The sequence below is a fragment of the Somniosus microcephalus genome, chromosome 10, assembly GCF_052327205.1.
Source record: "Somniosus microcephalus isolate GS21.2 chromosome 10, FLI_Smic_1.0, whole genome shotgun sequence".
NCBI classification, from domain to species: Eukaryota; Metazoa; Chordata; class Chondrichthyes; order Squaliformes; family Somniosidae; genus Somniosus; species Somniosus microcephalus.
Window position 1 is genome coordinate 192545238 of NC_140996.1, and position 17311 is coordinate 192562548.

At 51.4% G+C, this 17311-nt stretch overlaps 1 protein-coding gene across 3 annotated transcripts in view; it reads left to right on the forward strand.

The window, feature by feature from the left end:
• LOC147111958 (E3 ubiquitin/ISG15 ligase TRIM25-like) overlaps positions 1–17311 on the forward strand; it is a 77172-nt gene that overhangs the window by 24021 nt on the left and 35840 nt on the right. For all 3 annotated transcript variants that reach the window (XM_085999370.1, XM_085999369.1, XM_085999371.1), the window contains exon 2: positions 12562–12657. In XM_085999370.1, the coding sequence (XP_085855496.1) occupies positions 12562–12657 (96 nt within the window). The remainder of the gene's footprint in view (positions 1–12561; positions 12658–17311) is intronic.

Here is a 17311-nt window from a genome sequence, read left to right on the forward strand (position 1 = left end):
GTAATATAGTGACAATATCCTCAAAACTTTTCTCCATTGGTTTAGTTGGGGTTATTAAATTCCGTAATAGGCCGTACGTTCTCGCGCCCATGAGATTCAACAATACCGACGCCTTCTTCTCATCGGACACCTCATTTGCCTTGCAGTACACTTCAATCCTCTCAACATATGTAGCCCAGTCTTCGACTTCATTGTCGAAAACAGTGATACTGCCACTCTTCGGCATCTTGGGTGTGGTTTAAAATGGCGCCTCCCGCACTTTTCCTTCTTCCCCAATGGTTGAAAATGGCGCCTCTCGCGCTTTTCCTTCTTCCCCCGCTGCTGCCAATGCTGCTCCTAGCGTTTCTTATGGTAATGGCGGCGCCCTGTGGATTTCACGCGCTTCCCCTGCACTGCTGCCAACGCCGCTCTCGGCGGTCCTCATGGCAAATGGCGGCGCCTCGCGGCTTTCTGCGCGTCTCTCTCTCTCTTCCTCTCTTCAACACTGCCCCCTGCGTGTCTCTTTTTCTTTCCCTCTTCAACGCTGCCCGGCTCCTGAACACCGGCCGCGCCCTGTGCGCTCCACCCTCTCTCTCTCTTTCTTCCCGTCGACGCTGCTCGGCCCTCTTACCGTGCCGCTCGGTTGAGCTCTAGCCCGCCACAGTCCGGGAAGAGTCATCGCACTACCTGTTACCAGCCCGATTTGCTGGACCACCTCGACTGGAGAAGCAAGCCCAGCTCTCAACAGTCTCCCCCGTGATTCTCTAATCTCCGATGGATTACTGGGCGGTTGCCCGCGGTTGACGCCTGTTTCTCTGGCTTCGACCTCCAAGATGCTGATCTTCAGGGACGAATCCCCGTGAGGTGATGCAGAACTGCAGGTGAGTTCGAACCTGCTCGTCGCCACTGTTATGTCCGCGTATAAATAAAACACGGACTGCAGGAGAATGGTGTAACAGGTGTTTACTGAACGTAGGGTATACTGGAACTAACTGTACAGATTACTACTCAGTGTTATATACAGGTGTGGTCACTGCTGGTACTGCAGTATACAGGGGCTGTAAAAGATAGTTCCTCCCTTAAGGGTACATACATTACAGCCGTCCGTACCCGGTCTGGCCTATATGTGACTCCGGACAAACAGCAATGTGATTGACACTTCACTACCCACAACAAAATGAAGGCTCTCGTTAGCGCCCGGGCGAAATTCAGGAGGTGGTTAGCAGCCATGCGCAGTGTACTACATCCAGTTCTGGTCAGTCCAACAACAAGTACTGTGTCCAGTTCTGGTCAGACCAACCTCGAGTCCTGTGTCCAGTTCTAGTCAGTCCCACCTCGAGTACTGCGCCCAGTTCTGGTCAGTCCCACCTCGAGTACTGCGTCCAGTTCTGGTCAGTCCCACCATGAGTACTGCGTCCAGTTCTGGTCAGTTCCACCATGAGTACTGCATCCAGTTCTGGTCAGTACCACCTCAAGTACTGTGTCCAGTTCTGGTCAGTCCCATCTCGAGTATTTTGTCCAGTTCTGGTCAGACCCACCTCGAGTACTGTGTCCAGTTCTGGTCAGTCCCACCTCGAGTACTGTGTCAAGTTCTGGTCAGACCCATCTCGAGTATTTTGTCCAGTTCTGGTCAGACCCATCTCGAGTATTTTGTCCAGTTCTGGTCAGACCCACCTCGAGTACTGTGTCCAGTTCTCGTCAGACCCACCTCAAGTACTGTGTCCAGTTCTGGTCAGTCCCACCTCGAGTACTGTGTCCACTTCTGGTCAGTCCCACCTCGAGTACTGTGTCCACTTCTGGTCAGTCCCACCTCGAGTACTGTGTCCAGTTCTGGTCAGTCCCACCTCGAGTACTGTGTCCAGTTCTGGTCAGTCCCACCTCGAGTACTGTGTCCAGTTCTGGTCAGTCCCACCTCGAGTACTGTGTCCAGTTCTGGTCAGTCCCACCTCGAGTACTGTGTCCAGTTCTGGTCAGTCCCACCTCGAGTACTGTGTCCACTTCTGGTCAGTCCCACCTCGAGTACTGTGTCCAGTTCTGGTCAGTCCCACCTCGAGTACTGTGTCCAGTGCTGTTCAGTCCCACCTCGAGAGCCGTGATTGAGTTGGCCTCCACCACCATTTCAGGCAGTGCATTCGTGATACTAGCCACTCATTGCATAAAAAAGTTTTTTCTTATGTCACCTTTGGTTCTTTTGCCAATCACCTTAAATCTGTGTCCTCTGGTTCTCGACCCTTCCGCCAATGGGAACATTTTCTCTCTATCTACTCTGTCCAGATTCCTTATGATTTTGAACACCTCGATCAAATCTCCTCTCAATCTTCTCTGTTCTAAGGAGAACAAATCCAGCTTCTCCAGTCTATGCACGTAACTGAAGTCCCTCATCCCTAGAATCATTCTTGTAAATCTTTTCTGCACCCTCTCTAAGGCCTTCACATCCTTCCTAAAGTGCCGTGCCCCAGAATTGGACACAATACTTCAGTTGAGGCCTGATGCGCCATCAATTACTCCAAAGACTGAGGTTAAGCGAGTAACAACCAGGCTTTTATTAACTAAAGAATGAAGGTCTAGTCTCGAGTGGTCGACCCGTCCAGAATCCTAAGGGACTGGGAGGTAGTCACTTATATACCTGGAATAGTGGGAGGAGTCAGCCGAGGCATGTCCAGAACTGTACCTAGTGGAATACACATACAGACACAGACAGGTATAACAGTGGTTTACCACATTCACCCCTTGTTTAAAAATGAGTCCGGCGGGGTGAAGTGTATTTAAAAGTTCGTGTATTGGAGTCTCTCCGGAGGTCTTTTCTGCCGCTGTGATCGACGTGGCGACGGCAGGGGTGGTGGAGCTTCCGGCGTCGCGTCCCGTGTAGGCTGGGGCACTGGAGTGTAGTCCTCGTGGGTGACGGTCCAAGGCGAGCCGGCTGCTGGGGTTGGATATCGGGTCGTGGGGGGGTTGGTAATGGGTAGTGGGTTACAGCGGTCCCCGAGGGTGCGAGGTCTCGTATGGAGACTGTGTCCCCCCGCCCGTCCGGGTACGCAATGTAAGCGTACTGGGGGTTGGCGTGGAGGAGGTCGACCCTCTCGACTAGGGGGTCCGTTTTATTGGTCCTCACGTGTCTTCTCAGTAGTACCGGCCCTGGGGACGTCAGCCATGGCGGTAACGCTGTCCCCGATGTGGACTTCCTTGGGAAGACAAACATTTTCTCGTGAAGGGGGGCATTGGTGGCAGTGCAGAGCAGTGACCGAATCGAGTGGAGCGCATCGGGGAGCACCTCCTGCCAGCGGGAGGTCGGAAGGCCCCTAGACTTTAAGGCTAGTAGGGCGGCCTTCCAAACTGTTGCATTCTCTCTTTCCACCTGTCTGTTCCCCCGGGGGTTGTAACCGGTGGTCCTGCTTGTGGCTATACCCCTAGCGAGCAGGTACTGGCGGAGTTCGTCGCTCATAAACGATGAGCCCCGGTCGCTATGGATATAGCTGGGGAAACCGAACAGGGTGAAGAGGCTGTTCAGACATTTAATGACCGTGGCACTGGTCATGTCCGGGCAGGGGATAGCGAACGGGAAATGGGAGTACTCGTCAATGATGTTGAGGAAGTACACATTGCGGTCGGAGGAGGGGAGAGGCCCTTTAAAATCGACGCTCAGGCGTTCGAAAGGGCGAGTGGCTTTTATCAGGTGGGCTCTGTCTGGTCTATAAAAGTGCGGTTTGCACTCAGCGCAGACTTGGCAGTTCTTGGTCATGGTCCTGACCTCCTCAGTGGAGTAAGGCAGGTTGCGGGCCTTGATGAAGTGGAAGAACCTGGTGACCCCCGGGTGGCAGAGGTCATTGTGGAGGGCCCTCAGCCTATCGATCTGCGCGCTGGCGCAGGTGCCACGCGATAGGGCATCTGGGGGTTCATTGAGCTTCCCAGGCCGGTACAAGATCTCGTAATTGTAGGTGGAAAGTTCGATTCTCCACCTCAAGATCTTGTCATTTTTGATTTTGCCCCTCTGCTTGTTGTTGAACATAAAAGCAACTGAACGCTGGTCAGTGAGCAGGGTAAATCGTTTTCCGGCCAGGTAGTGCCTCCAATGACGCACAGCCTCCACAATAGCCTGGGCCTCCTTCTCGACCGCGGAGTGTCTGGTCTCCGGGCCCTGGAGGGTTCGTGAGAAGAATGCCACAGGTCTCCCCGCCTGATTAAGGGTGGCGGCCAGAGCGAAGTCGGACGCCTCGCTTTCCACCTGGAAGGGGATGGATTCATCCACTGTGTGCATGGTGGCTTTGGCAATGTCCTCCTTGATACGATGGAAGGCCGAGCGGGCCTCTGCCATCAGGGGAAAAGAGGTGGATTTGATCAGCGGACGGGCTTTGTCTGCATAGTAGGGGACCCACTGGGCGTAGTAGGAAAAAAACCCTAGGCACCTCTTCAGAGCTTTTAGGCAGTGGGGCAGTGGGAGTTCCATAAGGGGACGCATCCGGTCCGGGTCGGGACCGATGACCCCGTGTTCCACAACACAGCCAAGGATGGCGAGGCGGTCTGTGCGGAATATGCACTTCTCCTTGTTATATGTCAGGTTCAGGAGTTGGGCGGTGCGGAGGAATTTCTCGAGGTTTGCGTCATGGTCCTGCAAGTCATGGCCGCAGATGGTCACATTGTCTAGGTAAGGGAAAGTGGCCTGCAGCGCGTTTTGATCGACCATCCGGTCCATCTCCCTTTGGAAGACGGAGACCCCGTTGGTAACGCCAAAGGGAACCCTAAGGAAGTGATAGAGGCGGCCGTTTGCCTCAAAAGCAGTATACTGGCGGTCTTCGGGGCGGATGGGGAGCTGGTGGTACGCTGATTTCAGGTCAATGGTCGAAAAGACGCGGTACTGCGCGATCTGGTTGACCATGTCAGCTATGCGGGGGAGTGGGTAGGCGTCCAGCAGGGTGTAGCGGTTTATTGTTTGGCTGTAGTCGACGTTGTTTCTCGCCGGTCTTAACGACCACAACCTGGGCTCGCCAGGGGCTGGAGCTGCCCTCAATAATCCCCTCCTTCAGGAGCCGCTCCACTTCAGTTTTGATGAAAACCCTGTCCCCGGCACTGTATCGCCTGCTCTTTGTGGCGATGGGCTTACAGTCGGGGGTGAGGTTAGCAAACAGTGGGGGGGGTGGGACTCTGAGTGTGGAGAGGTTGCATCTGGTGCGCGGCGGGCAATTTGGAGGCTGCTGGCTGCGGACTGTGAGTGGGGGGAGGGGGCCACCGTACGCCATCGTAACGCTTTTGAGGTGGCACTGGAAATCCAACCCCAGTAGAACGGCAGCGCAAAGTTGGGGCAGGACCAGGAGTTTAAAATTATTGAACACAGTCCCGTCTACTACTAGTGTCACCACGCAGTAGCCGCCAATATCCGCTGACTGGGACTCGGCGGCCATAGAAATCCGCTGGTGCGCAGGCAGGACTGGGAGAGAGCAACGCCGCATCGTGTCGGGGTGGATGAAGCTCTCTGTGCTCCCGGAGTCAAAAAGGCAGTTTATTGCATGGCCGTTTACCTTAACGTCCATTTTGGACCGAGCTAGTTGGTGCGGTCTCGTTTGGTCCAGCGTAACAGAGGCCAGCGTAGGGGTCAGTGTGTCGCTGCGGGTATCAGATGGGGGGTGGTTGGTGGCCTGCTGCGTCCCGGCTGGTGTCCAAGGTGGCGGCGTCCATGATTCCCATGTGGCTGGAGTCGTCCAAGATGGCTGCTGCTGCGGTGGTTCGCACATGGCTGGGGAGGCCCAAGATGGCGGCCCGCACGGCCCACACGCGGCGCTGTTGGGGGCCCAAGATGGCGGCTCGCACGGCCCACACGCGGCGCTGCTGGCGTTCGGGGTGGCTTTGGCCTTGCAGACGCTAGCGTAGTGTCCCTTTTTCCCGCAGCCCGAGCAGGTCGCATTCTTCGCCGGGCAGCGCGCTCTGGGGTGTTTGGCCTGGCCACAGAAGTAGCATTTCTGGCCTTGGGATACTGCTGTCTGGCTTTGGGACACTGCTGCGGTGGTTGGGCCGTTGTTGGGCTGTGGCTGGGGTGGCACGGTGCTATGGGGCTGTCCTACCGTGTCCCAGGTTGTCGTTCCCCGCGGCGTCCATGGTGCAGAGGAGTAGGCATCCATGCCCCGGTAGGCTGCGTCCAGCGTTAGTGCGATTTCGGAGGCTTTGTCGAGGGTGAGGTCACTCTGCTCCAGCAGTCGCTGTCGGGTGTAGTTGGACCTGTGGCCCGCTACGAAGGCATCCCGGATCAGTTCCTCCGTGTACTTAGTGGGCGTTACCGCCTTACACCCACAGGCCCGGCCAAGCACGGACAGTGCTTGGAGGTATTCCTCAGTCGATTCCCCAGGTTGTTGCTTGCGACTCCCCAGGAGGTGCCTGGCGTAAACTTCGTTCACAGGGCACGTGTACTGGGTCTTGAGGAGCTGGAGGGCGGCTGTGTACGAGGTCGCGTCCCAGATGACTGAGTACACTCGGTGGTTCACCTTGGAGATCAGGACAGTTTGTTCGCATCCGTTACGACCGCAGTGGAGGCAGTCAGGAATGCCTCGAAGCACATGAGCCAGTGAGCAAACTTGGTGGAAGCGTCCGCTTCCCGACTGTCCAGGTCCAGGCATGCTGGTGTGAGGATCTTCTCCATTATAAAAAATTTAGTTAATAAAATTGATGCGCCATCAATTACTCAAAAGACTGAGGTTAAGCGAGTAACAACCAGGCTTTTATTAACTAAAAAGAATGAAGGTCTAGTCTCGAGTGGTCGACCCGTCCAGAATCCTAAGGGACTGGGAGGTAGTCACTTATATACCTGGAATAGTGGGAGGAGTCAGCCGAGGCATGTCCAGACCTGTACCTAGTGGAATACACATGCACACACAGACAGGTATAACAGTGGTTTACCACAAGGCCGAACCAGTTTTTTTTATAAAGGCTCATCATAATTTCCACGCTTTTATACTCTATACCTCTATTCATGAAGCCCAGGATCCCTTAAGCTTTTTTATCTGCTTTCTCAACCTGCCCTGCTACCTTCAATGATTTGTGCACATATACCCCATGAGCTCTCTGTTCATTCACCCACTTTCAGTCAGCATGTTATTTCCAGACCTGAGGGGAATTGAGAGAGCTGCTCATTGCCCGTGTCCCATTAGGGAACGCAAAGTGTTCTTAGTGTCTCCCATATAGGGTTTGGCAAAAGGCTCAACTTCCTTGTCTTTACTGGTGTTCACTCTGTCCGAGACCACTTGATAGCTGATGCTGTGCCATTGGCGATCCCTTTACCGATACACGTACACATCAATCGAAGCCCTTTCCCTGCTGGTCCGTGTGTGAACCGCCCCGTGTTGACCATGGCCGGGTCTCATTGCTGGTATAACTCATGACGACACAGTGCCAGTCGCCCGAGAGGCTTCTCGATTCACCGAGGGGCACGACGCTGCCCAACACGCCAGCGAGCAATAAGGTCATGGGTCAACCACGGGAATATATCTGAAAGAGGGAATATATGCTCTTGGTTAATATCTGACATCAGTGGTTGTTTAGGTTGCAAGCATAAAATATCTATAATCATTGACTAAATCAGGGCTTCAATCTCACTAAATGATCTAATTTAAAGAATAATGGGGAACAACTGGGTCGCGCCCCCTTTGGAGCATTAACTTCGCCGGGTCGCTGCTTTTAGCCCCTCAAAAAAGTTATTGCCCTCTTGCCGGAAATTGAATGGTAACAGCCCCCAGCAGGAGGCGGGGCTCCTGGAAGCGCTCCCCCTCCCTCTGGGGGGCTCCCATTCAGTATTGTGGCACCACGTGTAACAGCGCCATGTGTGTCGGCACAGAGCGAGGCGGTACTGCAGGCCTCACTCCCCTGTTTAAAGGGAGGGGCCTAGCGCAGCGCACCGGGCCCTGCTGGACCACCGGGGAGCGGGGTGCCTGCAAAAGAGCCCGGCACTCAAGAGGAGTGTCGGGCTGACCGATCGTAGCCGGCACCCCGCAGGAGGAGGCGAGAGGGAGCAGGTGTTGGCAGGCAGCCCAAAATAAATGTCCGTCCGACACCTGCCCTTTAATTTGCGGTGCCCCGGCCACTCACACGGTTCCCCGACCCTGTCGGACAATCTCTTTAACTGAGACAAACCCTGAAAAGAACCTGCGAGAGACTCGCTCGGCCTCATCTCCCGAGGTTTCTCTCTCTCTCTTTTGGAGCTGGCGAGCAGCCAGCAACATGCGAGAGGCTCGAGCTTCTCTGTCTCTCTCTCTCTCTGTGTTGGAGCTGGCGGCTCACAGACTGGTTTGAAATTAACCCTTTCAATCCCACACACACATGTACCTTGGGAATTTCCAACTCCAAGTCCTTCTCTTGGTGTTTTTAATGGTTCTCACCTATTCCTCAGGTAGGGAGGGTTCAGGATGTTCCAACTCCCCTCATCCTTTAATCAAAGCAGACAATTCCAAGCTCTGGGTTTTCTGTGACAGCCTCTTAATTAACCGTTTGAACCAACACACTGCACCAATTAGAATGATGAGGACAATTATCTGGGCTGTGACAAAACTCACTGATATTATTCTAGCCCCTGGGTGCTGAGCTGTGTTGTTAACCATCTCCCACCATGCATCATTCCCAAGGGTAGACGTCTCCTTTTCGGACGTTGGGATGTTTTACTGCGTTAAAGGCGCTTTATAAATGCAAGTTGTTGTTGTTGGGCTTTGATTAACAGGTTTTCTCTCTCTCCAGGTTTTCTCTCTCTCCAGATTATCTGATCAGAAGATCGGGGGGTGTCTGGAGGTCTTTGCTTATCTGCCCCGTGTGGTCCCGATGTCTCTGTTAGCGGCCAGGCTATCTAATACACTTTTCTCATTGTTCGGTATAGGTGGCGACACAAACATCTCCAAGAGAAAGCTATCAATTAACGATTCTCACCTACACTTTCCTGACTTTCACTTTAATGTACTCGTGGGTGCCCGCACACATCTTTCAGTCACCTGGGGCAATGCCCCTAGACCCCATTTGGTGGGGCACTTTCTCTGCTTCCATCACAACCCTTCAATCACTGCCTGTCATACCATTTCACTTATCCTATTAATTACCATTTCATCTCATTCCTGAACTCTGGAGGAATTTTACTGTCCAATACAATATTATCATCAACCCATAAAACACAGAGTAAACATTCCCAACTTGGGCCAAGTCATCAACACATTTTTGTTTATTATATCATTTCAAAATTATCCCAAATCCAGAGAGCAGTATTGTGGGACTGGCAGGACTTGTCAATGTAATCCAATCCAGCCAATAACCGCCCCATCAGTCTACTCTCAATCATCAGCAAAGTGATGGATGGTGTCATCGACAGTGCTATCAAGCGGCCCTTACTCACCAATAACCTGCTCACTGATGCCCAGTTTGGGTTCTGCCAAGGCCACTCAGCTCCTGACCTCATTACAGCTTTGGTCCAAACATGGACAAAGGTGCTGAATTCCAGAGGTGAGGTGAGAGTGACTGCCCTTGACATCAAGGCAGCATTTGACCAAGTGTGGCATCAAGGAGCCCTAGTATAACTGAAGTCAATGGGAATCGGGGGGAAAACTGTCCACTGGCTGGAGTCATACCTAGCACAAAGGAAGATGGTTGTGGTGATTGAAGGTCAATCATCACAACCCCAGGACATCGCTGCAGGAGTTCCTCAGGGCAGTGTCCTAGGCCCAACCATCTTCAGCTGCTTCATCTATGACTTTCCCTCCAACATAAGGTCAGAAATGGGGATGTTCACTGATGACTGCACAGTGTTCAGTGCCATTCACAGCTCCTCAGATAATGAAGCAGTCCATGCCCGCATGCAACAAGACCTGGACGACGTTCAGGCTTTGGCTGATAAGTGGCAGGTAACATTCGTGCCACACAAGTGCCAGGCAATGACTATCTCCAACAAGCGAGAGTCTAACCACCGCCCCTTGACATTCAATAGCATTACCATCGCCGAATCCCCCACCATCAACATCCTGGGCACACCATTGACCAGAAACTTAACTGGACCAGTCACATAAATACTGTGGCAACAAGAGCAGGTCAGAGGCTAGGTATTCTGTGGCGAGTGTCTCACCTCCTGACTTCCAAAAGACTTTCCACCATCTACAAGGCTAAAGTAAGGAATGTGATGGAATACTCTCCACTTGCCTGGATGAGTGCAGCTCCAACAACACTCATGAAGCTCGACACCATCCAGGACAAAGCAGCCTGCTTGTTTGGCACCCCATCAACCACCTTAAACATTCACTCCCTCCACCACCGGCGTACCGTGGCTGCAGTGTGTACCATCTACAAGATGCACTGCAGCAACTCGCCAAGGCTTCTTCAGCAGCACCTCCCAAACCCGCGATCTCTTCCACCTAGAAGGTCAAGGGCAGGTTTGTTTGAGGGTTCGGGGGAAGCTCTCCTGCTCCTCCAGGCCCACACGCAGTGCTGGAAAAACACTTGGCTGCTGGATCTGGCAGCTCCCACCTCCCTTCAGCTGTGGGGACTCCAGAGCCCCAGGATAGACGGCCCGCAGCCGTTAAATCCAATCGCTGCCAAAATCTGAGGCACGGCGCCTCATTTAAATATTATAATTACCGGCCCGCCTCTCCTGAGCGGGTTACTCGGCCCAGACCCAACCCACCACCGTTAAACCGGAAGGAGGCACCTTCCCCGCTTCTTGTCTCCACCACCAACAGTCTCCTGAAACCCCTCTCCTCTGCCCCACCTCCCTCACCTCCAACAACAAATGCCAGAAGCTCAGGGACTTCTTTCTCAGCAAGATTGAGGCCATCGTTCAGCTCCCTCTGCCACTTCCCTCCTTTCTCCAAGCACAACAAACCAAACCATCCCCAAGTTTGCCCCTGCTCTAGCCCTGAACTCACATCTCTCCATAATTTCTCTCCTATCTCCCCTCATGCCCTTTCTGTGCTCATCTTGTCCATGAGACCCACCTTCTGCTTGCTGGAACCTCTTCCCACTAAACTACTGACCACCCAACCTCCCTTCCTGGCCCCCATGCTCACTGATAGTGTAAATAGCGCTCATCTCCTCAGGTACTCTTCCGCTCCCTTTCAAGTCTGTCATCATCGCCCCACTCCTCAAAAAAACTCACCTTGACCCCTTGGTCCTTGCAAACTACCGCCCCATCATAACCTCCCTTTCCTCTCCAAAGTATTTGTATGTGTTGTCGCCTCCCAAATCGGTGCCCCTCTTTCCAGCAACTCCATGTTTGAACCTCTCCAGTCAGGTTTCTGCCTCTGCCACAGTATTTAAACAGCCCGACTAAAAAGTCCCAAATGACATCCTGTGTGACGATGACCTGGTGCACTATCCCTCCTCATCCTTCTCGACCTGTCTGCAGCCTTTGACACGGTGTCACACCATCCTCCTCCAACGCCTGTCCTCTGTTGTCCAGCTGGGTGGGACTGCCCTCACCTGGTTCCACACTTACCTATCCAGTCATAGCCACAGAATCTCCTACAATGGCTTCTCCTCCCGCTCCCGCACCGTTACCTCTGGAGTCCCCCATGGATCTATCCTTGACCCTCTCCTATTTCTCATCTACATGCTGCCCCTCGGCGACATCATCTAAAAGTCACAATGTCAGGTTCCACATGTACACTGACGACTCCCAGCTCCACCTCACCACCACCTTTATCGACCCCTCCACTATCTTTGATTTGTCACGCTGCTTCTCCGACATCCAGTGCTGGATGAGCAGAAATTCCTCCAACTAAATATTGGGAAGATCGAAGCAATTGCCTTCGGTCCCGGCCACAAACTCTGTTCTCTAGCCATCGATTCCATCCCCCTCCCTGGCCACTGTCTCAGCCTGAAGCAGACTTATCGCAATCTCGGTGGCCGATTTGACCCTGAGCTGAGCTTCCGACCCCTGATCCTCAGCATCACGAGGACCTCCTACTTCCACCTCTGTAATATCGCCCGTCTCCGCCCCGCCTCAGCCCATCAGCTACTGACACCCTCATTCAGGTTTTTGTTACCTCCAGACTTGACTATTCCAAAGCTCTCTGACCGGCCTCCTACCTTGCACCCTCCATAAACTAAAGCTCATCTGAAACTCTGCTGCCCGTATCCTAGCTTGCACCAAGTCCCATTCTCCCATCAGCCCTGTGCTCACTGACCTGCATTAGCTCCTGGTCCGGCAACACCCTGATTTCAAAATGTTCACCCTTGTGTTCAAATCCCTCCGTGGCCTCCCCCGTCCCTGTCTCCGTAATCTCCTCCAGCCAATCCCACTCCAGAAACTCGATGTTCCTCCAATTCTGGCCTCTTCTACATCCCTAACTTCCTTTGCCCCACCATTGGCAGCCCTGCCTTCATCAGTCTAGGCCTTGGGCTCTGGAATTCCCCCCCCAACCCTCTTCGCCTCTCCCTCTCCTCCTTTAAGACGTTCCTCTAAACCTCCCTCTTTAACCCAGCATTTTCTCACCTGTCCTAATGTCTCCTCCTTTGGCTCAGTGTCAATTTTTGTCTGATTACGCTCCTGTGACGCACCTTGGGATGTTTTACTACGTTAAAATCGTGATATAAATGCAGGTTGTTACTTTAAACACTTTCCAATGAACTTTACAGGAAGAATTGGAGAGAGAAATCGAGAAGCTTCGGCGAGTCCAGCAGAATTGTTCCAGCAAAGAGCGAGACTTGGGGAGATCAGAAGCGGAAATAAAGGTAGGGAAAAGTGGAACTGGATTTCGAAAGGGTTTCTCTCCCCACTGAGTCAATGAGCACATCAGAAACAGGCCTTCCAAACCAGGCTGGTTCTGTTGGGGCTGACTCACAATCAGGAATGGTAGCGTAGTGGTAATGTCACTGGGCTAGTAATCCAGAGACCTGGACTAATGATCCAGGGAAGTGAGGTTCAAATCCTACCACGGCAGCTGGGGAATTTAAATTCTGTTAATTAAAAAAAACCATCTGGTTCACTAATGTCCTTTAGGGAAGGAAATCTGTCGTCCTTACCTGGTCTGGCCTATATGTGACTCTGAAGTTGCTGCAAGTGGAAAATGCTGCTATTGTTATTTAAAGGCTTCTGCTCACAGTCACAGCGGCCTCGCAGTCAAGTATCTTTGGGAGAGGGAATGGTGGAAGCGAAAATAGTGGAGAAGATGTGCGCAGAGGGAGGAGGAGGAGGGCAATGAGAGTTCTCAACAGGAGGCCTTACCCACCTAGGGTCTTCTCAGAGCACTCCTCTTATGTCCATTTAAGTGAGGAGCAGTGTATTAGGAGGCTACACTTCACCAAGGAGGTCGTCACAGAACTCTGCCATCTCCTGCAGCTTGAGAGCAGGGTGAACACGGCTCTCAGTGACAGTCAAGGTCACCGTGGCCCTCAATTTCTTCGCCAGCGGATCCTTCCAATCTGTAGCAGGAGACATAGATAACATCTCACTGCTCACCGTCCATCTCTGAATCCGGGCGGTCACTGAGGCTCTCTGCACCAGGAGAAGGAACTACGTTGTCCTCTCACTGAGCAGAGAGAAGAAGGACGAGGACGCATGTGGCTTTGCCAGGATAGGGGCTTCCCCATGGTGCAGGGCGCCATCGACTGCACCCACGTGGCTTTGCAAGCGCTATATAACAATCCTGAAATCTTCCATAACTGCAAAGCCTACATAGAAACATAGGAGCAGGAGTAGGCCATTCGGTCCTTCGAGCCTGCTCCACCATTCAATATGATTATGGCTGATCCTCTATCTCAGTACCATATTCCCGCTCTCTCCCCATAATCCTTGATGCATTTTGTGTCTAGAAATCTGTCTATCTCCTTCTTTAATATATTCAGTGACTTGGCCTCCACAGCCTTCTGTGGTAGAGAATTCCACAGGTTCACCACCCTCTGAGTGAAGAAATTTCTCATCTCAGTCCTAAATGTCCTACCTCCAGCCTTCTAGCCGTTCTATTGGCCAAGTCCACTTCCATTCTTCCCCGTGAGGGCCTGTTTACTTCGTGCAATTTATTCCATTGTGGCATTCAAGGCCTGTTCCACCATCACCCTAGCGGCCCTCCCTGGTGTATCATCCACACTCAACTTGTCATCCCACCATGAGCTCTAGACCAGGCCGGCGAGGGTTCTGCCTGGGAGATGGAAATCACCCAAGGCGAGTCTGAAACTTGAAGGCAAAACACATGATTATTTGCACAAACCAATCCTCCGCAGAGGTAGTTCTTCTCATCGCTCAGAGAACACCACTGAGTTGGAGATGCCTGAATTACCCTAAAGGCTCTACCATCACCACCACTGCTGAGTCCTCATCTATCGGTTTCAGGGTGTTACAGGTACATATGATGTAGTGCTCTGACTCATTTGTAAGGCGTTTGGTTTCCTCATCCTTACAAGGGTTCTTTGACTCTGGGTTTTACAGGAACAAAATCGTAGATGACACAGAGGTTTAGGTTCAACCCAAAACTGTTAGTTTATAAAAAGCAACAAAACACAGACAAAATCCTGTTGCGATTTGGCTGAAACTTACAATCACCCATCCGGCCGGTCGTTACCGTTGTGGATTGTAGGCCTGGATCGGAGATGACCTGCCCCCGTCCTCCTTTATCTGACTGCAGCTGCCTACACAGCGCAAACCCCTTGTAGAGTCAGCTGTTATATACAATCACCCATCCGGCTGGTCGTGGCCGGCATTGATTGCAGGCTGGGAGCTGGAGATGACCGTCTTCCCTTCCTTATTACACCTGGCAGTCGCTGTAGTCAGAGCTAGCTTCCGAGAGAGAGAGCTTCCGAGAAAGCTTCTGAGCGAAAGAGAGAGAGAGCTGTGTGTGGTTCCTTCTTACAGTTCTTCCGTCCTGCCTTTTCGAGTCTGGACCTTCCCCCAACTCTTGTATTCCAATCCACACCCAGTAATCCAAACCACAGGACACGTACAGGGCTGGGGGATGGAAGACAATTCCTTATCTTGTCTCCCCCTCCCTGTGGTACATATTTGATGTGATTTAGTCTTACTGCTGATGTGTTTTGCCCAAGGTTAAAGTGTTTTTCATTGAGGCCAGGAAGTCCATTGTTCCAGCGAAATTGGCATCGTTGTCTTATCCATTGAAGATCCATCGAAACCCATTAAAACAGGAAGTCTCAATATCCAAAGTTAAATCATCTATTCACCGTTAAATCACCTATCGAGATGCTCATTGTCCAAAGTAAATGTCTTTTCCAAACTTAAATTGAAACTCACAGGTGTATCTGTGCTTCTAGACCCAACTGCACCGCGCCCCTACCAATGGGCCAAACAGGCTTCCAGCATTTTGCTATTGTACTGGGTTTTTTGAAATCTACATTCCTCCCTTTAATGTCTCTTTTTAAACTAGAGACATTACTCTTGACGAATTCTACTCCTTCTTTGCCTTTGGGTGCACTGCCGGTCTCAACCAAACCTTTACATTTCACTTTTATTACATTCATACATACATTCGGTTCAAACACTCTGAACCTCCCGTTTCAATCTTTTAAGTTTCCCCCTTCTTGTCTTCCTTTTTAATTTACATGACCAGATTAAGAGATACAACATAATACACAATTGTACAATTACCAACACATGCGATGCGATTCGAATCCAAGGAGGGACCTCAATGTTGAGTCCCACATCCCACCATGGAGGGGTAATCATCTCTTCGATTTCCTCCCTTTCTTTCTCATTCTTTTGCTGTAACACGTAATAATGTTTTAGGGACAACTAATAGCTTAACCAAATGTTCGGGTAATGGCAGGATATCGTAGCCAAAACGTGATATGTATTCTTGGAGGTTTGGTGAAGTACCATTAACTGTGATACCGATGTGTTTGTGGTCTGAGATGGGGATTATCCTTTAAATTACTGCGCCCCTCGTTTAACAACCAGGCCCCGTACATGACACACACATCATTTTGGGCAGCCCGATCCGACGCATTTCGGCCCTCCTTTGTTAATACATTGATGGTCTGAGCATGAGTCTCCAGCTTAGCTACCGTTTCCTTTAGATGAATCATCATCACCTGGTCTTCCTGCAATTCCTGACCCTCAATGTCATTACCCGCCCCCCCAGTATTTTCCTCAGCTGGTCCCTTAGGGTATTTACTTGTAATTGCAACTGCACGTTGTCCATACTGTTGACCAGTGACGTCCCTGCATTAAACACCGTGGCCACATCATTAATCAGTCCCCTTTTTCATCTCCCCCAGCCCCGTGTGGCTGTTGTTTACTGGAATGTATGCTCCCACCTGACTTTTGTCCCCATAATTCCTCTAGTAGAATTGTCTGAACATTCCTTTTAGCAACTTTTCATACAACTTTTGGCGGGCACCACCGGGGCAACAGTAACTCCGTTAAATTAAGAATAACCGACGCTACTTCGTAATATACGGTATGATACATCGGCCCAGAAATTCGGGTCAGGGGCTTCCCGCATGTGCAAGCCCCCAACTTGCACTTACCTACCGCGCTGGCCGTTGAGCTGTGGGCCCGCGTGGGATTCCAATCCTGGGCCTCCTCCAACTGCCGGCGCAGAGTGCTTGCGTATCCCAGGGGCGCAGTTAGTTGGATGCATCCCCTGGGATCACGTGGGCCATGGAGAGCCAATGGTAGCAGGGAATGCTTCATTCATAAGTTTGACAGGAAGACCTTTCAAACCTATAAATACTGTAAGCCCCAAAACATCACTAAATCTTCAAATAAAATTTTTTTAAATCACATTTTTTAAATAAACTATAAATTACATGAAATAACTATTTTAAAAAATACAGTAATTTAAATTTAGAAAAAATTAATTACATTTTCTAAAGGGGCTAAAAATAAACTTACCTTTCTTCAAAGTATTTAAAAATAATAAACCTGTGGAAAAAATGTTTTAATTTTAATTAATTCACCACTTACCTTGTAAAAAGCAGGCCTTGCAACTGCTTTTTACATGTCTAACTTCTGGAAACTTACCCTCCCGGGAAAACCTGCAAAAAAACGTAAGTTCTAAGCGCACGCGCTGCCTCTCCTGCGCACGTGTTCGACTTCTGAACCCCTTCTTTCAGGGGAACGGAAGTGCCGGTTTCCCACGCATGCGCAGTGCATGCATGAAACCAGCACTTCCATTGGGCTTACGGGCGATTACCCCGTGCGGACTCACCCGTGGAGACCCGAATTTCTGGGCCATTATTTTTCCTGTTGGGATCAACACCAGCCCAGTTTTAGGCCCGGGTGCTGTTACGGGACATTTGACCTCTGTACCCTGAGTCTCTGGGCCTTTTGGTAGAGGCTTCATCTTGCTCGCGACCAGTTTGGTCGCATTGACTGCTTTTGGAGGATCCGGGGTCACGCAAGAGTCAAAACTCTGAGTCCAATTCACTCCTGATC